The 24884-nt window shown below is 51.0% G+C and overlaps 1 protein-coding gene across 1 annotated transcript; it reads right to left on the minus strand.

Annotated features, from left to right (window-relative positions):
* Positions 1-918: 918 nt before the first annotated feature.
* exex (motor neuron and pancreas homeobox extra-extra) lies at positions 919-23715 on the minus strand. Its single transcript, XM_011156907.2, has 3 exons — positions 20961-23715; positions 6158-6321; positions 919-2786 (listed from the first exon to the last, which is right to left on the minus strand). The coding sequence occupies exons 1-3, from the start codon at positions 22219-22221 to the stop codon at positions 2544-2546; spliced, it is 1668 nt and encodes a 555-aa protein (XP_011155209.1). The 5' UTR covers positions 22222-23715; the 3' UTR covers positions 919-2543.
* Between the last annotated feature and the right edge of the window lie 1169 nt (positions 23716-24884).

Below are 24884 nucleotides of genomic sequence, written 5' to 3' on the forward strand. Positions count from 1 at the left end.
TGCATTCGTCGTTCCTGATTTTCGGCCTTGATGGTTCGCTCGCTCGGAGCATACCTCGGAATAAAAAGGAAATGGCAGCGCGGGGAAATACACGGCGCGGGTGACATCGATCCGCGTTCGTCAAATACGACTTTCTCTTCTCCTTGCGCCGTTCCGCATCGGCTGACGTTTTCCGAACGAGCGGCTTTCCGCCGCCGCCGCCGTCGTCGCCGTCGCTACCGCCGCTCCATCCATCCCGGTCGTCCGCGGAATGTTGCGGAATTCGTAACTGGGGATTAGCATGTCATAAATACTGATGGCGCAGCCCGAACTGGAACTTACGCCCGTCGCTCCTTCGAGTGCCTTTCGTAACATGCCGCTTCTCCACCGAGCGTTCCGCTCCGCTCCGCGCCGGCCAGGCCCGTGCGGGAGTGGTTATCCGCGTCGGGGATGAAGCCTCTCATTTACAAGCCATATACCAATCAGCGGCCATCATGCAAATAACATGAGACCCGGCTCCCTCGCACACGCGGCCAGATACCGGCGGATCCGGCCGCGTTTATCGGCCGGTCGGAAATACCGAGTAAAATCTGATATTTTTCGGATTTGCGAATTTATCTCGCACCTCCAGCGGAGATAGCAATTCGGGAAGAGAGATCAATTTAACGACGAAACGAAGTCCGCTTTGAAGTCGTTGTTCATTCGCGTCAACTGTGGCGAACGAGATAATAAGTAACACCTTCCGCCGCTGAATTCTTCGCAAACTCGTCGTCTCTACTCGAGGTCGTTTCATCGATCTTGTTGTTGGGTAGATAATCTACCACGAAATAAAGTGCTCATTTCTATTGCGCCTAATCGTTAGGATTCGAGGATTGTCGGGGGGTAAGAATGACGGGCTCGAGAAGGTAAGAAGAAGGCCGGCTTGCAAAGGTTTGCTCGATTTCATAATTTATTTAGGAACTTGTCGCGATATATATCATATCGTGTATCTGCATTGCATTCGCTAAACTTAGGACCTATGCGGATAATATTTACACTCACATCGTATACCGTAAATACATGGCTTCTCGCTCGCTCGTACTCACGCGACGATACTCGAGTAACGCTCGCAGCCGGACTGCAGACGGTGGACGCCACCCACGGAAACAGAGAAAGAGAAAGGGTGGAAGAGGATAATGGAGAAGATGTGAGAGGAAGAGAGAGAGAGACAGAGAGAGAGAGAGAGAGAGAGAGAGAGAGAGAGAGAGAGGGAGAGAAAGAGGGAGAATACCGCGTTTATCTGTCGTCTCTTGACACCGTCTATATTAACAACGTCGCGGTTCCGGCGCGTTTATCTGGCGTCTCTATCTTACAAGCCGAGCGAACACAGAATAAATAGTCTCTAGAGTGTCTATGTACACGACGGGCTTAAGTTAAATGGCATCCATCTCGGATCCTCCGCAGATCCCAAGACGAATCCGCTATCACTAGATCGCACACGATCACGACACACGTCCTCCGGTCTCGTCTCACATCGTCTGCGACCCGCGTCTTCTCCGTCCGCCGAACGATAGGCATGGATAATTCGACCGCGCGATCTCTCTCTCTCTCTCTCTCTCTCTCTCTCTCTCTCTCTCTCTCTCTCGTTGCTTCGAGCGAGAGAGACACCTCTCCCGACGATGACTCGTCGGTGGGATAATTAAACGCGATTAACAAGCGAGCTACGATCGTGATCGCGATTACCGTCTCGTACGCGACGCTATTTACATAGGAATTTTGCTTTATTACTGGTAAAGTGTAGGGATGAGATTATATGTACATGTACACGAGATCGGTTGCTTTTTTTTTCCCTTTTTTATGTAGAAAACAAGGCTCGCGGTAGAGTTGGTAAGGATCGACGGTAAAACGCGTGGAAACCAATGCAATCTCGATCGAGACGGATTTCGACGATCCCGCGCGATGCGCAAGAAAATAATTTTCGTGTCCACTGACGGTAGAAACGCGACAATCTCGGCGTGAATTACACGTAGGTTTCACGCTGTGTCCGGCGCTGTGTGCATGGCGTGAAAAATTGGAAAGCATCGGGGAATCGCGCACCGGTTTCGATCCCCATAGGAAGTCATGGAATCCTTCCTCGTCAGAGTCGACTAATAAAAATTATATCGCAATCAACAGCGAAGCGTTGATGTCTTCTGTTACAAAAGAATTTATGAGCACAGGCGCACGCGTAGTCAAAGTGATACAAACTCAACCTCAATAATCGGGAATATGATTATGATTTCTCTTTGCGAAGAAATAATTTTTTAAGAAACGACTAGGGACAAAAGTACGCCCGATGACAGTTTCCACTCGTCCTTAACCGTTAGAGGACCAACGATCTAAACCCTCCCAAGGAAGCTCTTTTTCTTTTCTTCATTTCTTTTCCTTATTAAGTTAATGATATTCACAGACGAGAACATTTTTATCTACTTGTTAATCTTATCAAATCATACAAGCGAAATAAAACGAGGACGACAGGAACGTTGCAAGAATTTTTCCCGCGGAACGTTGGTCCTCCGAGGGTTAGGGGCGCCCTCGTTGGTCCTTTAAACCACGTAAGGTCGGTACAAGGGTTCCTGAAGATCCGTGCCGGTCCTTTGACTCTCCTGGAGCGTTCCTCTAGACTCCTCCGGTGTACCGGGCGCGTTGACGCTAACGTCGCTTCCGGCGTCTCTTTCGGTACTCCTCGTGCTTCCGGTGTCTTCGGCCTTTCCGCTCGCGCGAGCCTCCTGCTGCGCCTTTTTGCTGCGCTTCCACTTCATCCGTCGGTTTTGGAACCAGATTTTCACCTGCAACGAAATTACATCGTGTTACTCGCGTCGGATAAATTTGCCGTCAAGTTTATTCATTACATGCAAATTCATGGAGAGAAAGGAAGAGAGAGAGAGAGAGAGAGAGAGAGAGAGAGAGAGAGAGAGAGAGAGAGAGAGAGAGAGAGAGAGAGAGAGAGAAGGGGAGAAGGAGAAAGAGAGAAAGAGAAAGATTAAAGGCAATATACATGGCGATTTCGAGCGGACTAACAACTATCTATCGCGAGCGATGTCCGTGTCGATAAAGCATTTCGGCACTGAGTCGTCCGTATCGCATTTAATTTCAGATCATTACGATAGCGTTGCCGCGCGAGCACCGTCATGCGCTACACGTGTAGCAGCCCGTCGTCGTTAACCGTGTTTGAACGTGTATCTTCGCGCGTAACGACAGAGACGCGCCAAAGCGTTCAATGAGAACGAGATCGTTAATTGTCCACGACGCAAAGAGGTCGACGAAGAGTTTTTTTCCGGGTGTACACGCGGCGCGCGTTCTTCACGTTCAATCCACGCCCGATTTAATTTGGCGAATGCGCGCGTCTCCACTCCCGAGCACGGGACGTCACGTGAGCCACCCCGAGACACCGTAAATCAGGTAGACAGATACAGGGACTCGATTTTTCCTCCCCAATCGTAAGAAAACGATGTAAATCTTTCGGACAACATATCATGCGCCCGGGCCAATCCCCTCCAGGCACGCCGACCGTATTATATCTTTACCCTCCGTAGGAGCGCGCAGCTTTCTCGTACGAATACGAATGGGAGTCCGGGAACGAGGACGTTCCCGCCGGCAGGTCGTCACGATCCTTGCGATTCTCATCGTGTGGAGTCTCACGCGTGAGACGAGCTAGTCTCCTCCGCGTCGCTCCTGATCGCCGCGGTAGAGCGATTTGTCTCGTTAGTAGTCGGAAAAATTTTTGTACTTTGAAATTTCGAAACCGCATTTTTTAATCTGTCTGTAACGACGTAGACGAGTGCGCGAAGGAAATAATGCGATAAAAACTGTTGCTACAGGAATCAGTGGAAAGTCGCGTGAACGGAGAGATATTTACGGCAAAAATATTTCTCCGTCAGAGTCCATGCTTTTTTCGGTTCGCGAAAAAGAATAACAGTCACCATCGCTTTTCGATCAGCTGGATAATTCGATAGGCGAAACATTGCGACGACAACTTACGTAAATCATTCGCGTCGCGTTAACAAATAATTCGGAATGTGAGGTAAACAAGCACGGGGGTTGAATTCGGGGGTAAGGAAGGGGGACGGATTGGGCGAAGGCGCGAATTGTATGCGCGAGTGAGCGAGTCAGTCGAAAAAAATGGATCGAAGGTGGGAAAAAAAGCAACGTACGAAAATAAATATTTGTCGGTGATAAACCGACGCGATGAAGAGCGGAACGAACGAGTGACAATAGGTGGGAGTGAGAGAAAGAGAGATGGAGAGAAAGAGAGAGAGAGAGAGAGAGAGAGAGAGAGAGAGAGAGAGAGAGAGAGAGAGAGAGAGAGAGAGAGAGAGAGAGAGAGAGAGAGAGAGAGAGAGATAGAGACGAGCAGAGAAAACAGATCGGCGCTGTAAATTATCTCGCGAGCCGAAATTAATCGACACCTTGTACGTGGGGAAACCGAACAACGATGAATCATGGGATATCGAGGTGTTCTCCGCCGATGCGATCGCGACTGCGTTAATTGCTGAAGATATGAAGATACTTTTCCTCCCGCTAGCGATCGGCCATGTGTTATTACCGCTTTATTATTACTTTATTATTACGATTACAATCGTGAGTTGCGATTTCGTGATGATCGCATCGCGATATCTTCATCATAGCGTCTTTGTAATTAGTTAAGTGATCCAGCCGGCATAGTCAAAATTGCGTCGCAAATTAAACATCCGACCGCTCGTTACGAAAAGAACAATAGTGTGAAACGCATGAAGGAACGTATAGCGAACAGCGAAAAATTTCGTACTCGATTTTTCGAGAGCGAGATAGTTGCACTGGTGAATTTTGTGAATTTGCACTGCGACTTGCAACGGTGAACCCGACGGTAACATTCTCCTTAAAATTATTTGGATTATATGGTGCTCATAAAAAAGGCGGTTTAATTCTTGTAACATGAAGGGGGAGAGAGAGAGAGAGAGAGAGAGAGAGGAAAGTCAAGAAATACTCGGTAACGATGAAAGTTATAACACAGAGAAAAAGAAAAGGAGGAGAAGAAAAAAAAGGCGAAGGACTCGTGTCCTTAGGATGCATGCGAGCATCGGCTGTTTTTTAAACAAACGTCCGCTTCTCGCCGTGCCGTCGTCGCGACATGTCGTGCTGCTCGAGCTCGGACGGTAAATCGCCGGTAATCGCGTTTCTGCAAGCGCGGAACTCAGACGGAAATGGGGAAACAGGAGGCGGGAAGGAGGAGGAGAACGACGCCGACGTTGAAAGGCCGAGGTCGGAGGCGAGGAGCGAGGCGGAATCGGTAAAATATCGAAACAAATCAGCGACTGAGCCCGCCATAACTCAGACTTTCACGTCTGTTTGCCGAGCGATCCGTCAGGGCTCGTAAGCTTCGGAGTTATGTTTAAGTTGTTGAACTATGCGAGAGGAGAGAGAGAGAGAGAGAGGGGGGGAGGGGGGGAGAGGAGATTCGCGTGCACGACGTCGGATGGAAGGGTGAGTTCGGATTACTCGGAGGGATTTTCTCTCTTTTGAGGCTCTTTTTCCCCCCTCGCAACGTTCACTCATTCCCTGCATCCTCCCTCCCCCTCCACTCTTTCCGCCGCGCGACCTCGCGAATTTCCATTTTCGCGCTATTTACCGGCTGTCGTCGCTCAACTCCTCATCGGGACCAGCTCTCGACGTTAACTCTCGACGCGAACTCTGACGACGACTCGAGCCGTGTGGAACGATCGATCCAGTGCTCCTTAATGCTCCTCCGCGAGCGATTCCGCCTCGGTTTTCGTAGTGTTTAGCGTGTGATTGCTCGACGAGCGCGCTTCCTGCGGCTCGATTAATTAGAACGCGTTACGTTCGGTCGCAACTCGTTGACGATCGGCGACTCACTCCGCGTCCCATTACTTTCTCGAATTTCCCCCGGACTCTCTCTTTTTGTAGAGAAGGACAAAGAGTCGTGTAGTAAGCGAACGCTTACGTTTTATTTTACATTTTATTGCGAGCTTTTAGTTACATAAATGACTCGCGTTGTGGCGCGTCGTGTTCTTTTCCCGCTCAGACGGGTGAGTAATAAAAATCGTTAATCGCGACGCTTATCACGCGCGGAATGACTCACGGGCTCATGGCCGTCAGTGAATTTCGGATAACGGATCGTGAGAGTTAATGCGTGATTCAACATCATTATCTCCGTTTTTACCTGCGTTTCCGTTAGCATCAACGACGTCGCGACTTCGAACCTCTTCGGTCTGCTGAGGTACTTGTTCTGTCGAAATTGTTTCTCCAGCTCAAGAAGCTGCTGGGACGTGAACGCAGTCCTGGGCCTTCTGGTCTTGCCTAGCAACGCGTGCTGTGCCGCGCAACCTGTTATCAGAAAGAAAAAATCCCTTTGAGAACATTTGCGATTACGACGCGGCCAGGAACTACGACGTGCCTTTGAATAAAAAAGTCATTCTCGAAACGGTATGAATATCTCAGCGAATGTCAGCTCGTCTTGCTACAACGGATATTTTCGTTCGGCAAATTTTTTTTATCGGATTTACACGCGTGCCCCGCCCCGTCCCCCCCCATCTGCAAAAGAGTCGCAAACGAACGCGATTTTAGTCGGGAGTAAACAGCTCGGAGAGCGAAAATGATTCGTTATTACGAGCCGGGCGATCCAATAAAAATCATCGAATGCTAATGCAATTATCGCGAGTGTAAATCCCTATGGATTACGGGGGATGATTTGGGGTTAGACGATAGGGCGGAAAGCCGCCCCTGCAATTAGCCCCGTGAATGACTCTTGGTCAGGGGAGAATCGCCGACTTATAGCGGCATAGGCGTAGGACGAAACAGAATCTGACGAATTATCACGACGATAAAGAATGTTGCAATATCGTTGTACCCTATTGTTGCGTACAAATTGCGCTGGATCGAATGAACAGTGGAGACGCGGTTGCGTCATAAAAGTAGTATATGTTTCACTGCAAAATTACAACGTGGATCTTGCAAATTATGCGATTTTTCAAATCCTGTCCTTAATCGCTGCAATCACCAAATATCGCGCGACTATTTCTCTCAACGTGTCTTATTGTAAATAATGCGCGAAGAAAATGATTGGCACATTTTAGGGGAGGTTCACGGTGAATCGCACGGGACGGAGAGAGGCTGCTAAAATACAATAGCATCAAAATATCATAGAAAGCTCAAGTGCTCGCATGGACGGTCCGCCACTTGGTCCGCGATGTCGAAATTATTCACGTCGCCGCGACGCCACGTGTTTTTGTTGTCGCCGCGCGCGCCGTGTCCACGGTTTCCACGATTAGCGGGGTGGGCCTTGCGTCACTGGCTTAAGCACCCTCGTAACTTAACTAGCAAGTGCGTGACCGGCTGTCAGTGTTTGTACACATGGCGGCGTTTAGTCGAGCGCATTCGGATTACCGTCGGTCGGAGCGCGCGTGATTCACTAAGCCGCGTACGAGCAGGTACGCGATCTCTCGCTCACCCTCGAAGAAGGGACCCGTGTATTTTGATATAGGACCGGCCGATTTCACGCCCGATACACAAATAAGTCTCGGCGCGACGCGCGTATGTGCTCGGATGCATTCGCATTTGACGCAAACGCATGCCTCAAAATCATACGCATACGGATTATTAACTTTTGAATTTTTATTTCCATTAATAACATAGTCTACGTGTTGAATAAAGATACAAAATAAAATTAAAATTGTATACTATATGTATATCTGTGCAATGTATGCAATGTAAGTATATGTATATTGCAAAACTAATGATAATACAGAAATGCATTGGCGCAGGAGAATTTTCTTTACCTCGCACGAGATATTCGAGCGTGACGAAATGACTTTCCCGAGAATTTCCCCAAATTTTCTCCGCCCCTGTGAATTTCGTCTCCCGTTTTGGATTTGTGACGCACGAAATTGTCGAATTTGTCGCTTGATAATTCTCATCTCGTTACGGGTGACGAAAAATGGATACGCGTGCGGGGGCACTTTCGACGATTGTCAGTGGGAGCGCGCGTCGTGCACGCGCGAGGGACTACATTTGATAGTTGTTAGTATTTAGACTGTTAGCATTTATTGGGTTATTTATCGTTGGCCGAAGAGGAGGAGTTGGCCCCCTGCTGGGCACATATGGCCTGACCGATGATTTCCCTCCCCGCTGATTCGTGACAATTATTATTTGCGCCATTGCGCCCGCGCTACCGCGCGCTCGTCCCTCCCGCTCCTCGTCCCGTCATGATTTATTTTTATGTCCCTTTTTTCAATTTCATCGTCGGCGGCACCGTGAATTCGTGCGCCGCCCATCAGATCCTCGTGACACACGTCGCCTGTCGCAACGCTATTATTATGCCGCATTTCGTCGTCGCGCGAATTTCAGCGCGGGCCGATCTATATCGCACGCATCGCGCGAGCGCTAATAGTCGACATAAAGTCACTTCGCGTTTAATTAACTCTACGATTGCCACACGCGATTCATAACACACTATAGTATTATATTATAAATTCTAATCTATGATCATTGTCGGTCAAGCCGATCGAAAGTTCAAGAAGTCCGGTTCGAGATAAGGCGGCCCCGTTTGCTCCTTATATTTCAATATGCGATAATTAATTTTGGCAAGTAACGATGATGTGCCGGCAATTAAATTGATATCCACTGCGTCACATCCTCTCTTTCACGTGGCTACACTAGGAAAAAAATTTAGTATCCCTGACAAAACTGTTTAGTTGAGGCATTTTCTAATAGCAACGAAATATCTTGTTTTATATAACAAAATATTTAGTTGTCTCAACTAAATATGTTTTTCTGCTTTGTTCTCTGGACCAAATGATTTTGTTCTTAGACTTTATATATAAAAATTAAGCATTTTAGTTATTTTATCCATAAAAATTACATAATAACGAAATATTATTTTACATAAACTAAAATAATGCCCAATGGATACTATTTTGTCTTTCTATGCACTAAAATTTAGATTTTATATATTAAGAAAAAATTATATTTTATTTTTTACAAAATTCATATATTAAATGCTTTTTGGTTGCTATACAACAAAGGTATTACGTTATACGGACAAACCGTAATCGAACGAAATATTTGTTTACAGGAACTAAACAGTTTTGTTGGGCATATTTTAACCAAATTATTTTGTTGTTACAACAAAATTTTGGTTCACGCAACAATACATTTTTCCTAGTGTTTCCTAGTGTAGCTGAATATCGAAATTCGCGAGAAATCTTGCGGTACGCGCTACTTTTTACCCAGACCAACGATTCCCACGGATTTTTCGGAACAATAAGTAACATCTCTCGCGCAGCAAAATTCCTTATTCACTGTGCGGTCGCACAAAAGATCGTTAATTCGCCCGTATTTGCCGGAATTGGCCGGCGTGGAGGTGCAATCCGCGAAACGCCGTCGATCGACCTCGGCCACTTGCTATCACCGTTGGTCGAGAGTCCAAGGAGAGCGAGTAGCGCTACCAGACAAATAACCGCCATAAATTCCCGCACCCTTCGTCGGCGAATTAGCCGACGCAGTCGCGATAATTATTCATTGAGCCTTCGGGCGCATTAATCGACGGGGCATGTCGCAGCCGCACCGAAGAAATCCACCGCGATCGAGGGGGGGTTGGCAACTGACATACGGCGCGTACCCCCCGGAGTAAGGCCGTAGCGTTAACTACGGCGCTAACTAACTGCAAACAACCCCCCTTCCCCCCGAATAAACAAATGCGCGATCGGCCGACGCAGTGGTGCGATCGCGAGGTTGATAAAGACGAGGAACTCTCGGCCGGAAAAATAACACGAACGGCGGCTATCGATAGCGACAGCAGCTAAGGTGATAGAAATCGCGGAAGAGCTGAGCGATCAATACCAGGAGTATTTATCGCAGCACGTATTTTGTTTGTTCTCTTCGCTCATGAAATTATCAGTTTTCTCCCGGAATTACAGACGGGGACGATGCGGGGACGATGCGTGTTGTAGTCGAGCGCAGTTTCTCGAGTACGTTACATGCACGCTTCGGGCGCTTGTCTCCGCGATTGATCGTCCCGTAATTAATTTCCACGATTCTCCTCGAAGCACTCGCACGTTCGCACGTGGATCGGCGCACTTTCACGTTGACACGCGGTGAATGATGCAGCGCGTCCCGCTAAATTAATCATTTGGCGCGCCGCGCGTCGATCGCCAACGGGAAATGCGCAAACCGTGACAGATGTCAGTAAACACCGAGGGCGACTTTATCGAGTGGACAATCACCATTCGCGCTCTTATATTCCGGCGGTACCGCCGGGGCGCGGAGGCCAGGGGGGGCCTTTATCATGATAATTTAATTTATTTGGGGTCCCATCGGCCGCTTCATGCCGGGCCACCCTGAAATCGTGCCGATCATCGCGGCGGTAAACACCACCCATTATCTGTACTTAAAGCGGCCACTCTCCACCCCTCATCGTCCCTTCGATCTCGCCGTCCCCTCCTTCTCGTCCTGCCTGCGCCGCGCCGCCGCCGCCCCGTAGGTTACCCCCTGGAAAAATTACGCGCCGTCGGTCCCATGAATACCTCCGCGCCGCAATGAGAGAGAGAGAGAGGGGTGTTGGCGACGCGGGGGGTACCGCGGAGAATTTCGTTCCGCGTTTCGTTAACGGATGTTACGGGATGACGAGAGCAGCCGGTATTTCCGCGCGAGCGCCGTTTTGTGACATTTTTAGCGGCCGGCGAATTTTAACTGAGATAATTAATTGGCTGGGGGAGGGGATTTTTTAAACAATTTGAAATGAAAATAAATTACATATTTCGTAATTTTAGTGCAAAAAAGAATGTTTCGTTGAATAAAACACGCTGTCCGGCTAATTGTTTCTATCACTCATCACTCGTCAGGTGATTGTCGAAGCGGCCATCGTCGCGACGTCGTAATTTTTACAAATGCAACGATTTACTTTGTCGATACGGCGATACAGTGTCCTTGAGATAGTCGCCGTTACGTAATACTTACGAAATTAATGACGCGAGTATAACTCTTTTTTCCGCCGACCCGAGATCGGATCTCGCCCGGCTCTTTTTTCCCTTTTTTTCAAGCAGGCGAATCGCACGGTATCTCGGACTAACGAGTAACTACCCTCGTTAACTCCCGGGCGAAGGGTACGCTTAATTAAAACTGATTACTCGATCCGACCTCCCGCAGGAACTTCACCTTCGTTTTTAGTCCTTTTTGCGCCGCTCGTCCGAGCGGCGCGTTACGGAATGACCCGAACGCTCCGTGTCGCGATTCGAAAGCATCGCGACGTATTCCCTGCAGTGGGATGGATAACTATCGCACACGCGTCGCACGTATACGCGTATTAATTATGATATTGCTTAGCATTGTATATGTCTGCGCGTGTTTAGACAGACGCGTTCGCGCTTAATCACACCGACTTGAAGTTTCTTCGTTTCTTCCACGATCATCTCTCACCTCCAATCCGGCAACTCAGAGGAGATGGCAAATATTTTTACCGTCGATGCTACGAAACGGCCGCTCGCTGCTGCTTTCTCTCTCGTCGTCCCGAGTTTTCGAGAGGCAGGGGAGGCGCGGGCGAACGAGCGCGATTTGAATTGGCCGTTCTATTTTTCGGCGGAAACAGCTAATCGCGATCAGCTCGTCTCTTCGGAGGCGCATCGATCCGCGCTCTCGCATCGCGCTCACGAGTTACACAGCCCCGTCGCGGACGCGGCCGTCGGTCTACGTAGCCGAAAATGGCCTCCCCCTAATGGGCGGCAATTACCCAATAGCGAATTGCAAATTGGAATTAGCGTCCTAAATCGGCGTGTATACCTCTAACCATGCCGCGTTGTACCCTCGGTCGGTCGGTCGGTCGGTCGGTCGGTCGGTCCTGCTTGCACCGTGCGCGCTCGTCGTCTCGAGGGATGCGAGGTAGGGGGCCGACAGGGTTGGATAGTGCGCGGGAGAGAGGGACGGTAGATAGGTAGGGGGTACGGCGAGCGAAGGGGTTGGTAACGACTTGGTCGCTGGTGCGTTCTCTCGGCGGCGCGAGGGTGAGCTCTCTTTCTCTCTCGCTCTCGCTCGCCCTCGCGCGTCGGTGTGCGTGCGCGAGGACGCGTCGGTGTATCGTGCGTGTGAACGTATGTGTGTGCGGCGCCGGCAAGCCCCGCCTGCAGGCCCCCGGAGCCCCTTTGCCGTGTGTCCCGCCCCCGAATTATCTACCCCTCAGATCCGAGCTAAACGAATCTAGGCGAGTAACGTCGCTATCCGCCGTCTCGCCACCCCCGCGCCGTCCGACCGCCACCTCCTGCGCCGGGGGGGGGCAGGGGGTGGTTGCGGAGACGGACGGGGATGGAGCCGGACGAGCGCGAGAGGGAGCGCGAGGAAGGTCGATGGATGGAACACAGAGGAGGAACCGAGGGAGGAGGTGGGCGGAAAAGTTGGCCAAGTTTTATCAGGCTATTTTCCTTACCCGAAATGGCTGAATTTAATCCCGAACTCGGGCTCGCGAGCCCGCCACAAATCACGCCATAAACATCCGCGATGTTACTTCTTATTCTTGCAGCGCGTATTCCCACCGACTCGGCCGATTTCGCCGTCTCCTCCCGCGTCTACGGTGCCTTCAGCAGCACGCATGGTCTTCGCGAATTGAGACGTTGCAGCACGCCGATTGTTCCAACACTTGAGCGCACTCACGCCACGATGAAACGCACGCGAGTCCGCGATTCTCAGGCTCGCTTTCTCTAGTCGACACTCGGCGACACCTCTGACTGATCTTTAGTTACAATTAAGTATCGACAACACAACCCGTGAGATGTGATCGTCCCTGTCGCGTATCTCTACTCGACGCGTCGCCGGCGGGTAATTTCTGCGAGACTTTTCGCCGTCGTAAGAGTTTTCCTTTTACTTTGAGAGAACGCTGCACAACAATATCGAAAAATCAATCGGTTCGGTTGTGAGCGGCCGCGGCTCGCTCACAAAGAGCCGAAGGTGTCTCTCGCGGCCGAGAGAGAGACGGTGAGAGAGGGGGGAGAGAGGGGGGGGAGAGAGAGAGAGAGAAGAGCTTCTCGGTTGGTCGCATGCGTCACGTAGCCGGCAGGTATCCGGCGCGCGTACGCACGTGCACACACGCGCAGCAACGTGCACACAGGCGCATGTACACGTACCTACGCGAATAGTATTACCGACAAGACCGTATATATAGACACGGGATGGCGCGTTTGAGCGAGCGCGGGATGTTACACATCGGGTAACCAAGATCTGTTTGCTTGCGGACGGCCAAACTAGCTGGCAGCTAATTCAGAAACGCCATTACCACCTATACGCTTATAGGCGGACCTGATGCCGCCGCCGCCGCCGCCGCCGCCGCCGCCGCCTCCGCCGCCAGCTTCCGGTGTATATAGACGCGTATATATACACTCCGGCTGCGTGGGTGCGAGCGAATAAGCGAGCGAATGCACCGGTTTACCAATTCTCTCCCGCCTCCGACTATCCGCTGCGCTTTGCCATCCGTGCTCTCTGCCACTCGGTGAGCTTTAATTTCGAGCTACGATCCGGAAACAACATCGACATCAGGTCGTCGTGAGCCCAGGCCGAACCAGAGGCTGGTCGCTACTAACGACACCGACTTGTCGCTTTTGGGGACGCGCGCGCTCGCGCTCTCGTCCGTGCCACATCGTGCGATCCTCTCTCTTGACGAGAGAGGATCGAGAGCGCTTGTGCGAGCTCGATTTTCGAATTGTCGCGCGCGCGCACGCATAGTAGAATAAATCCCGCTCCGACGGCGCTCATCGACCCCGCTCTTCCTCGATTCTGCTGGTACCGTCGTTGTTCTCCGTCAAGTCACTCTCGCCTTTCGGCGATGATTAACGTTGCCGGGGTTGCGATAATTATTCAGCTGTATTTAGGTGAATTTTCAGCATGATGTAATTCTCAGCATAGGTCGACGGAACGGCGGGGTAGACATGCTTACTTAGAAAGTACACCCTCGTCGAGCGATAAATGTTGTCGCGACTGACTTTTAGTCGCGCCAAAGTGTTAATTGCAAAGTGCTGATCCCTCGCGCCTTCTTCGTCGGTTTCTCCTTCCGTCGAATTTCCCTTTAATCTCCGGCGCATTACCGCGACTAAAGCCCGGTTTCGACGTAATTCTGAATGAATACCCGATTAAATCTCCCTGGAAGTAGATAGCGCGGCGATATCCCGCGCAATCAGCCGCGCAGACCTAGCTATCCGGCGCGCACCATGAGCGCTGCGGTCGAATTAATAGGAATACCGTAAATCCCGAACAAATAGGATTAATCCCCCGCAATCGGCGCGCCATATGTTAGAGTATAAAGCGGAAAGGGTGACAACGGTGCGAGGCGAAGAGCCGATGGGAGCTCCTTCCGTCGCTTCGCGCGCGATTTAATCGCTTGTATGCTTTCGCGTGTTACCTTCCAATTCATTGCCTCTCCGATCTGGTAATTCATATATATATATATATATATTTTACATATTATCGTTTGCATTATAATTATTAATATTTGCCACATCTCGTTACGTTGGTATTATCGCGCAAAATTACACGTGGCTCGCGTAGAGAGAGAGAGAGAAAGAGAGGGAGAGAGATAGAGGGAGAGAGATAGAGAGAGAGAGAGAGAGAGAGAGAGAGAGAGAGAGAGAGAGAGAGAGAGAGACGGCAAACGGCGAGACGTGCGAAGCAGCTGGCCGAGCGAGTCTCCGACGGAAATGCGGAATTGGCCGTTTAAACGGACTATAAGTCCGCGGAGTTGCCATGGGAACGGTATGGTGACGGTGGCGGTATGCCGGGACGCGGGAGGCTATGAAGGGGATGAATAGACGGATGAATGACGCACAATTAACTAATTAAATCATCCGCCAACCCCTCACGAGCGAGCGAGCGAGCAAGCGAGCACACGCGCGCACGCGTTCTATCTCCCGAGTATCATCCCCCTTTTGTTAGTAGAGCTTCCGCCATCTCCTCGCCATTGTTTCTCCCCGTTCGTATGGGCGGTGGGATCGGTTCGAAAAAAGGAGAAAAGAAAACGAGAGAGGGTTGGAGGGCGGGGAGGGGGGGCGGCGGAGGGAAGGGGGGAGAGAGGACGAGAGAAAAAACCGGGATTCTCTGGCCGTATCGTCGCGCCGCCACCCTCACGGTTCGTCAAGTCGATTTAAGCCAAATTGCCGATCGAACTGGCCGTGAAGAAACGAATCCTCCTTAATTGCGGTTCCTCGAGGGGAGTGTTTTCCGCGAGCCGCCGTCGTTGTCTTCGTCGTCATCGTCGCGCAATTCGATGGAACTTGAACGGCTTTCGTTCGATAAAATTGGTGCACGTGTATTCGTGCCTGGTAATGGGGCAGTTAAGAACGCGATGGTGGACGGAATTTATTTGAGATCTCTTTGCATTTTAGACGGGATACCTTGCGAGAGAGTTTTTTGAATTATTTTTTTATCTCAATTTACTTGGGGAAAATTTAACACTATAAAATTGTACATGACTTTTCTATTATGATGTATGGCTACATATATATAAAGAGAGAGAGAGAGAGAGAGGGGATGTAAAATTTCATCTCATGCCGAAATAAACGCGCGTGCAAACAGGTAGATGTCGAGAGTTCGCTCTTTGTCTTACACCGCTAATTCGCGATGTTCATCGCGCTGTGGAACCGCGCGCAATTAACGCGAGCTAAGCGCGCGAGGTAACACACCGCGCGAGCGCGTCGCTTGCCGAAACATGTGGCATTCATTTGCCGGATATTTAATCCTACCTAGCGATATACTATCGACTCGCGCGCTCGAAAGAAACGGCGATGCCGCTTTTTCCTCGACACCCTCGGCAAATAACACCAGCCCTAATTTCGTTTGCGCCCTCTCTGCTAAGAACCTGCCCATTAAGTTGAAAAAATATCTTCACAGGCCATCGGCCAATAGGGAGAGAGAGAAGGAGAGATTCGTAACTCGATTTGCATTTTCGCGTTGGGAGGATTTTGCGAAAGGCGACAGAGAGAGAGAGAGAGGGAGAGGGAGAGAGAGAGAGAGAGAGAGAGAGAGAGAGGACGCCGACGCGTGGCGTCTTCCGTCGCCATCCGCGTCTTTGCACGGCGCACTGCGAAAGAGAACGGTGGAAAGTATTTTACACGCGTGTTTACGCATTCGCGCAGTCGCGTGTAACACTCGTCATTGTAAATTCCGCTGGTAGCGTTCATTAAAAATTTTCGCGTAATGAGCGCTGCGACGACGCAAAATAAGAAGCGCGCCGCACCCCTTCGCCCCGCTCGGCAGCTCGTAAAATAAAACGGCAGCGCGGAAATTTTGCATTTCCATAATCGCCAAATTAAACATTCGCCGTCATTAAATCACCGGCAAAATATGTAAAGCAACGCTGAGAATAAAAGTCACGTGCCGCCAGTTTTATCGTACGCGAGATTTATCGCGCCCTCCGCGATTATTTATGTATTTGCCGTTGACATCGATACCGGCAATTAATATTGTTAAAACGCTTAAGGATTTTCTCAGCGCACGCGCGCGTATCATGTAAAAAGCCATAAATTCGCGATGAATAATTTATTTCTTCGGCCGGCCTGGTCGGGGACAGTAATTATTACAATTGCACTTCAACTCGCGCGAACGATTAATCATCGCCGGCGCGACTGCCCGTGTGTGTACGTGTGCGTGCGTGCGTGCGTGCGTGCGTGCGTGCGTGCGTGCGTGCGTGCATGTATATGTGCATTGTGTACGTGTGTGATTGTCACTGTCGGAAAATCGATGACGTGTTTCACACGCTAATCCAAAAGCCAACTATCGGCTAGTGCGGATCGTTGCTGATTGACGTATACATACGTCGGCTGAAAAATGTAGAACGCGCGGGACACGCAGCGCGTAGTTGCAAAAAGTGCGCCGTGACGCCGCTTCTCTCGCTGCCAGCGAAATATATTAGCATAATGCTAATTTATGATTTATCCCGCTAATGCCGATTTCACTGACGCAAACACAAAACGCGCGCTGAATTCAGGCGCCCGCTCACCCTCCTCGGATTCCTCGCGTTTCCTTCTTCTTTCGGAGAAGCGTACGCTTGTCGCGATTCGAGCGACTCGCAGGCGAATTTAGCATGCAAATGTTACGATCGCAAGCATTTCCTCGAACGTGTTCCACCTATTCAATAGATAATTGCCTCATCTGATCTCTCCTGCTTTTACGGCCTCGGATCTCTCGGCGCCGTCGACCTTCGCGAGTATAAACAGCCTCGTGCAATTCCGACAATATAACAGCGACGACGATACGTTTTGCCATTTCAATGGCTATTCCAGCAGCGGCGGCGGTGGCGGTGGCGGCGGCGGCGGCGGCGGCGACGGTGGCGGCGGCGGTGGCAATCGATGGCCGCAGAACCGCGCTAATTAGAGCGACCGCGGTGCGGGCCATCCGTTCGTAACGCGATATGGATAACTATCCGCGGCCAGGGCGACGAGCGGCGGCGGGGTTTTGGGGTGCGCGAGGTGGTGGGTGGTGGCGGTGTGGCGATGATACCATACCGTGCGCGAGCGGTGTCGGGGTACGAATACGCGGCGGGCCCCCGGACACGTGCACGGCCCGGTTTGTAGCGTACTAGTTAAATTTCGATACGCCGTTACGGGATAGATGAAACATGGTGTTGTCGCAGCGTCGCCGCGCGCGGGCATAACGCGCGACAAATATTCCGCAAATAAAAGCTCTCGCGCATTCCCCCGTCGGCCCCCCCCCCCGTCACCATCGCCGCTGCCGTCCGCCGTTCGCCGCCCCCGTTTGCACCCGCGTTATTTACAGAGCGTCGTGCGGGGAGGGCGGTCCGCGCGGCCGCCGCCAATTTTTAACAAGTCGAGCCGTGTACCTCACCGGCGATGGCCTCCATGGAGCGTGCGGGGGTGGCTGAGGGCGGAAGGGGGTTGCCTCGATGTTATTCGGCGCGCGTTTTATTTCGTGCCACGCGAGTGCGCGGCGCGGGCGCGGAGTTCTCTCTCTCTCTCTCTCTCTCTCTCTCTCTCTCTCTCTCTCTCTCTCTCTCTCTCTCTCTCTCTCTCTCTCTCTCTCTCTCTCTCTCTCTCGTTCCCGTTCTCTGTCCCTCTTTTTTTGTCGTTTGCCGTTTTTTTTGCGCTTGTTTTACGCCACCGCTCGACTTTTTCGCCTTTTTTGGTCGACGCTGGATTGCTCGGCAACTACCAATCAGGATCATCTGACAGGAAATACCCCGCGCACCCGCCACCGTTCACCACTTGTGTCCGCGGCATCCCCGCTGCCCCCGCCGGCTGTCCACCTCTCATTCCTGCCACCCTTCCTCCTTCCCCTCCCGGTCCGGGGTATCTGCCGCCGCCGCCGCCGCCATACGTTCACTGACCAATTTGTTCGATAAAAGCCCTCGACTGATTGGCCTGACAACGCGGCTACGGCTCTTTTTTCCGAGCGTGAAATTTACCGTGGTAACCAAGTCCCTTGTTGTACTCCCGGCCCTTTGCCCTTCGACCCGTCGCCCGTTGCCTTTCAAGTTCCTCCGTCGCCACTTAGCAAGCCTTTTCTTTCCTCCCGCTCTCGGCGTTTGCTCCTTTGGATTTTCGAGACTCCTCTCGTGATTCCTGGCGACGTTCGCGTGAATTAGTCGCCGGTGATGCAGTCCTTCTTCCTCGCGAGCGCAGATTTCGCGAGGAAAAGGATTCGCGACCGAATGAAGAGGTGCCCTCGGGTCTGTCTGGATTTTGTCGGGCAGATGGAATTAAAAGATCTCGCGCTATCGCGTTCGGCGAGATTGATAAGGAGGAGTGAGAATTTTAATTAAAAATATCCCACCATGTGTGTGCGATGAGGATTAAAAATTGGAAAAAAAGAAACTATTCCTGATAGAGGAGAAGAACAGAGTTTCTTTTTATGCTGCTCCATTTGCGTGAAGGAACGATGACGATGAAAGTTCTCTATTTTGGGCATTTGTTAGGCGGAACAGCGTGTGTTATGTTTGTTGGAGACTTTAGGGGATTTGTGAGCGAGGGCGGAGGGGCGACACGTCGCCATTATCGAGATCGTAAAATTTGAGTGACCGGCCAATATGGTCTGCTCGCGCGCGGTACATTAGACACGTAAACATGTACTATCTGCTCATCGCGCAGCGGCAATCTGTCTTTCGACGTTGCCTCACTTTCGAGTTAATAGCTGGTAATAGCCGTCGAGAGCTAACATAACACACGCACTCCCACGCATGAGTTACCGTCGATCGACGATATCGCGCGACGATCCACTCACTCATTCACTCACGAGACAGACTGCGATTTTGCGCATTCCTCCTGTCTCTCCCTGGGCTTCTCCCACGACCCGCGATCTTTTCGCTTTTTTTGCGAAGAACTCTTTTGCGAACGCAAGCGGTGATTAATGGCCGGCCTTTGCTAATTATTCGGCCGCGAATTCAATTTTTTCTAAGGCGAGTCTCCCTCTTGAGACTTTCACTGGCAATAAAAGGAATACCTTGTCATCCGTTTGCGCGATTCCGTACAATTTTTCGCCAAATTGAGTCGATATATTTTCCTGAAATTATTCATTTCGCATTTTATTCCATGCGATTCTTTTAATTGGATGTCCGTTTGCTATCTAGCGCGCTATTTATTGTAGATCTTCGATCGGCGATAACGTCGCAATCGATATATTTTTTTTCTGGGATCGGCATAGAGAACATCACTGGCGGCTTAGAGAAGGACGATTTATGAGGATCGTTATCGGCTTTAACGACCGTTATCGACTGCGCTCGATTTCCTCGCAAATTATTATCAAATCACTAATTTATCAGGCATTGGAAGAAGATTAACAGCTCGCGAAGGTCGGATCGCCTTTTACGATCGCGGCTTTCTACAATGAAACACGTCTCGCGCGTTTGCGATTTCACTTTCGACTGTGATAAAAATCGGACAGATAATCTTGAAAATTAAGTGCTCGCTTTACGTGTTTTCCTCGTAGGCGGTATTCGACGTGTAACGTCATTTGGAAGAAGAACGGAAATTACTTTTTTTACTTTCGAGTTTTTTCTAATCGTATTTCATGCAAGTTCCACTTTATAGAAATATAAATAATATGATAAATATAAAATACAGGTATATATATATTTTTTTTATATCTGTTATATTCTGTCAGACACGAGAGAAAAATTCGAAAAATTTATGTCACGTTGATATAATTAGGCGCATTTTAGGCCACCTAAAATACATAATATAGTGTCATTATCGGATTATAGCATATTTTGCTGGAAAGCCCATACGAATGACGTTTTAACGCGAAATAACGGGACTCGATATGTTCCGCCTTTTAACGGCGATAATCGTTGCGATTTTCATCAGTACGATTAATTGTACGTCGGCGCGGCGATCTTAACTCGGTACTACTCGATTAATTACATGTGCATCAGCGATTCGTTTCTGATTGATAGGCCCCGTCGTCTCGATGAGCATGATTGACGCTTTTGTTAGGAAATGATGCAACTTACAATCTGGCATTGATTAGGTTATTTTAAATTTATAGACCACTCAGACATACTCGAAATACAACTCTGCGAGTGTATATATTTTTTAAAGAGATTTGTTATTCTATTGATACTAACAGACTTAAAATAATTAAAAGATAACGAGGAATATACAATATACATACACACACACACACATATATATATATATATAGAGAGAGAGAGGGAGGAAGTTGAAAGATAAAACGAAATCTTAACTTTCATTGTAGACAATATCTAACAGACGCGACATCCTCAAAATCGACGTAACAATAACGATAAAATCCCCACGAGGTAGCTTCTACAACATTTTCATTTGAAAATTAATCAGAATATTCCGAGAATCTTTTTAAACAAACAGCAGGCGAGATATCGCACAAGCGTTCGAGCGTTCGAAGGAATCGGAGTTACCTCGCGCGATCGAAATATATTTGAACGATCATCACCGCAAACCTCTCTCTGGAGGCGCGTGTGAGCAAATGAAAATATCCTAAACGGCCATCGCCGGCTCACTCACCGGCCAAATCCGCGGGCAGTCTCGGATACAGCATGCCGGTCCGGGCGAGCCACTCGAGCTGAAGTGGATGGATGTGATGTTGCTGCGGATGAGGCCCTCCGGATTGGGGATGGCCGACCGGTTGACCCTCCTTGTGTATCGAGTGGAAGGCGCTGCCACCGGCCGGATGATAGTACAGTCCGCCGGGATGGATAAGTGGGCCCGCGGGATGCAGTAGGAGGCCTTGATTCTGTCTGACCACCGCCGCGCCCACTCCGTAGGGCCCAGACGCGAGACTCTGATGGCCGAGGACCCCGTTGCTCGAGGGGTCCTCCGAGCCGGGCGAAATGGGAGGACTAGAGGCGGGACTGCGGCTCGCGTTGCTGCCAGGACTGGCACTTCCGGTTCGCGTCGGGTCCACGTCGACGGACGTGTCGTCCTCTGCGTTTTCCAGCCGATCGGCTATGTTCCGGTAGCCGCTGGTCCCCGTCTCGGGCCTGAACTGGCCGCGCTGCACCGACACGCCGGTGTCGGCGTGGTGGAGGCCGGCGAGGACGGCCTCGCGGCTCGTGGAAAGTCTCTCGCGCGTCTCGAGCCCCGGCGACTCGGAACCGTGATGTTGCACGAAGGGATGTAGGGGGTTGCCCAAGGACGAGGAGGTGGTCCTTTGGTCCGTGGAGCATCTCACCCCGGCGCCTGGGGACGTCTCTCGTCCTTGGACGCCGCTGAGGTTCAGCCCGTCTGGCTGTACAGCGTGGCTCCTGGCGAACGTCTTCTGCCGATCGCTCGACGACTGATCCACCTCGGTTTGCTTGGTGGCGGCGCGGCCTAAGAGCGCGTCGATGCAGAAGGACGTCTTGCCGATGGAGCCGCTGTGCTGGCTGGGCGAGCTGAGGATGTAGCTCTGCGGCGAGGACGTCCTGCCGGGCGAAGTTTCCGGTTCGCGGCAGCGACTCGTCGCGAGCTCGTCGCCGAAGCACTTTCTCGTCGCATTCTCCGGGTCCTGGAAGAAGCCGGCAGTCGGCAGCTGCTCCTTGGGGAAACGCTTGCCGCCGGCGTCCTCGTGGTATCTCACCACTCGTTCCTCCACATCCGGCGATCTGCCGCCTACGAAGCGCATCTCCTCGAGGGACCTCACGCGGCTCTCCAGCGGGGATCGCGCGTCCTCCGACCGCGGCGACGAGCCGGGGTCCTGCAGTCTCTGCTGGAGGCCGTAGAGATGTCGCGGGTGCTGGTGCAGCTCCTCCGAGACCATCTGCGCGTTGTAATGCATAGCTGCCATGTCCTCGCGGTCACTGTAGGTGTGTCACACCTAACACATGCTTCCCGCTAGACTCGTCCCCGTGATCGACACTGATCGGCCGGTACCCCTCGACCGCGAGAGTCCTAGGTAATCCCCTGCAGGGCACTTGATCGCCAGTAGGACGACGGCTCCCTACGACGGTTCACTAACGCCCGGCGAATCGCGAGTCTAAGCGCGACGCGATTGTTCCTTCTTCGCGCCGGCGTCGGGATGGCGAAGAACGCGCGAGCGGTCGCGCGACGACGAAGTGACGCGATCTCGGAGTGATCTCGACAGCCGACACTGACCCAATAATGACGATCGGGTTTTGTCCGCTTTGTCCGCGAGCGGCCGCCGCGGTGTCGGGTTTCGTCCAGGCGAAATCGATCGCGATCGTTCGCGCGCGATCTTAGCGGGGCTGTCGGGGCACGGTTGTGCTTCGTGCAAACGTCGGCGGCCCTTGAAACTGTTTCCCTCGCAACTCGCCGAGCGTGGCTGTCACGCCGATGTCATCAGGGTGCGATCGGTTCGCGCAGCTTCATAGGTCAATCATGCTCCCCGCTCGAGTCGATATCAGCAAACTCGTCTCGATCGCGCGACTGTACGTGTGTCACGATCCCAGCGCGAAGCCGACGGCGGCACGGGCGAGCGAGCGGTTCGGCGTCGCGTCGCAAAGTGACGTCGCGGATGACCGCGTGTCCGCCGAAAAGGCTTCCCCTACTCGCCGGGAACGCTGCAGCTGGCTTGGCCAAGCCCACCGACAGGCCGGGCGTAGCCAAGCTACACCCACGACTCCTGCGTGGCACGTTGGCGAGAATCAGACGGAGTCAGGCGCCATCGTCGGGTATAACGAGGACAACGCGATGCCACCCCCGAACGGTGAACTCTCACCCCCGGGGACACGACCAATGGGGCGGCCGCGAACGCCGCCAGCGCGAGACAGAGATGCACGGAGGCTCGCCACGTGACCGCCGGAAGTCGGAAGGAGAGGCGTGTGAAGATGCGGCGAGGGTGCGAGAGCGGATGGACGATTCCGCGGCGTCTTCTTGGGGGATTCTTGGTGTCCGCGTGACGACGACGACGGCGCAGGGGGCGGCGGATACCGACGGCATTGTAATCGATATTATCGCGTCATTAATTTAACCGTGACTCAAGTCCGATGGCCACCTCGTCGAGGCTGATTCGCGAGACCGCTCGGCCGGAAGGAAGCGACGATATCACCCCCCGGGGATTGTCGAGGGGGGACCGCGCTCCGTCGTTCCCCCGTCGTTCGATATCGGAATCATCCTCGCGAGGATGATTCGCAACGCGATAGCTCCCCTCGATACGAAATCCTTTACGCGCCATTCAATTTGTCTTGCGCGGTACCGCGGCGCCGCGCAAAGTGGACTAGAAGTCGCGTTCCGGATCGGGGAGCGTCCTTAGCCTTAGCCGAGAGTTCCCAGCCGATACGTCCTCGTTCAATCAAACTTCTCTCTCGCTCGTTCGTGATATCATCCGGAAGCTTAGCCGGCCGGATTAGCCGAGGCAGAACTCGAGGATTGCCCAGGCGAGTCTCTTCCTTGTTGCGAGCTTCCCCGATTTGCGAACTGCGATTCCACCCCTCCCCCCGTCCTCCGTGATTTTCCCCGTGATCGTTGTGTGCCTGTGTTCTTTGTGCGCGAGAATAACCGTCGACCAATTTTCTGTGCGCAAAACGTAGCGCGTATGCTCGAAATGCGAACTTGTACAGATGTTCAGACGATGGAAATATATTTTACCGTTGACAACGGTTGCAAGTCATTCCGGCAAATTATAGCATCCGATTAGCTGGAAAATGTGTGTAATCGACGCTCGAGATATACGTATTGCTGGACATCCGCTCAGATGGCATCGCGCAATGAAGTATCAATAATACGTGTCGCGTTATCAAGCACCTAATAGTCGCGTAATGGGTATCACACCCTGTTGGCGAATAATCGTCCCCTTATCAGTCGTTTCTGATATCGGCCGAGCGTATTTGGTTATCAGCAGGATGACAATGCCGTGCACGAAAATATTCCTCCGAAAACCTCTCTTCCGAAAACACTTTCCGAATGCAATCGAAACGAAGCATCTCAACGTGCTTTTAAAATAATATATGTATACTTACCTCAAATGTATATAAATAATACAGTTCCGTGCACACACACACACACACACACACCTTCAACATTCCTCTGCTGTTTTGAGAGAAAAACAAAGACTGCATTCCGAAATTACTGGCATTATTGACAGTATTGACAGAACACTAAAAATTACTCAGTACTCAGTCGGACAATTTTCGAGTACCAAGTCGTGTCCGGCTGTTTCATAATTTCACGTTATCCTCTTTTTGTACATCCGAAATAATATTTTTACCGCTGATACACTGATAGAAAAATATAGTTGAATTAACTATAATCTCACTGTATTTTATAGTTCATTTCGGCGTCAACCATATTTTTATAGTTCGCGGAAACCTGCAAAATATAGTAGAATAAACACAAATATATAGTCAATGATTGTCTGAAATAGTTGTTTGATTACTTTTACCACATATATGATAATTTCTCATTCACAAATATAGTGAGATTTAATATTCATATAGTTACATCTGTCATCATTTAGCAAATATTTGGGTAATATTGACCATATAAAAGAGT

Source organism: Harpegnathos saltator, unplaced genomic scaffold (assembly GCF_003227715.2).
Source record: "Harpegnathos saltator strain DR-91 unplaced genomic scaffold, Hsal_v8.6 scaffold213, whole genome shotgun sequence".
NCBI lineage: Eukaryota > Metazoa > Arthropoda > Insecta > Hymenoptera > Formicidae > Harpegnathos > Harpegnathos saltator.

Excerpts from the sequence above, each read along its gene's own strand:
- exex (XM_011156907.2), bottom strand. The coding sequence starts at position 22,221 with ATGGCAGCTATGCATTACAACGCGCAGATGGTCTCGGAGGAGCTGCAC. Across the intron at positions 6,322-20,960 it reads ACTGCCCGCGGATTTGGCCG|GTTGCGCGGCACAGCACGCG; the intron begins GTGAGTGAGCCG and ends TTCTGATAACAG. Across the intron at positions 2,787-6,157 it reads TGATGCTAACGGAAACGCAG|GTGAAAATCTGGTTCCAAAA; the intron begins GTAAAAACGGAG and ends ATTTCGTTGCAG.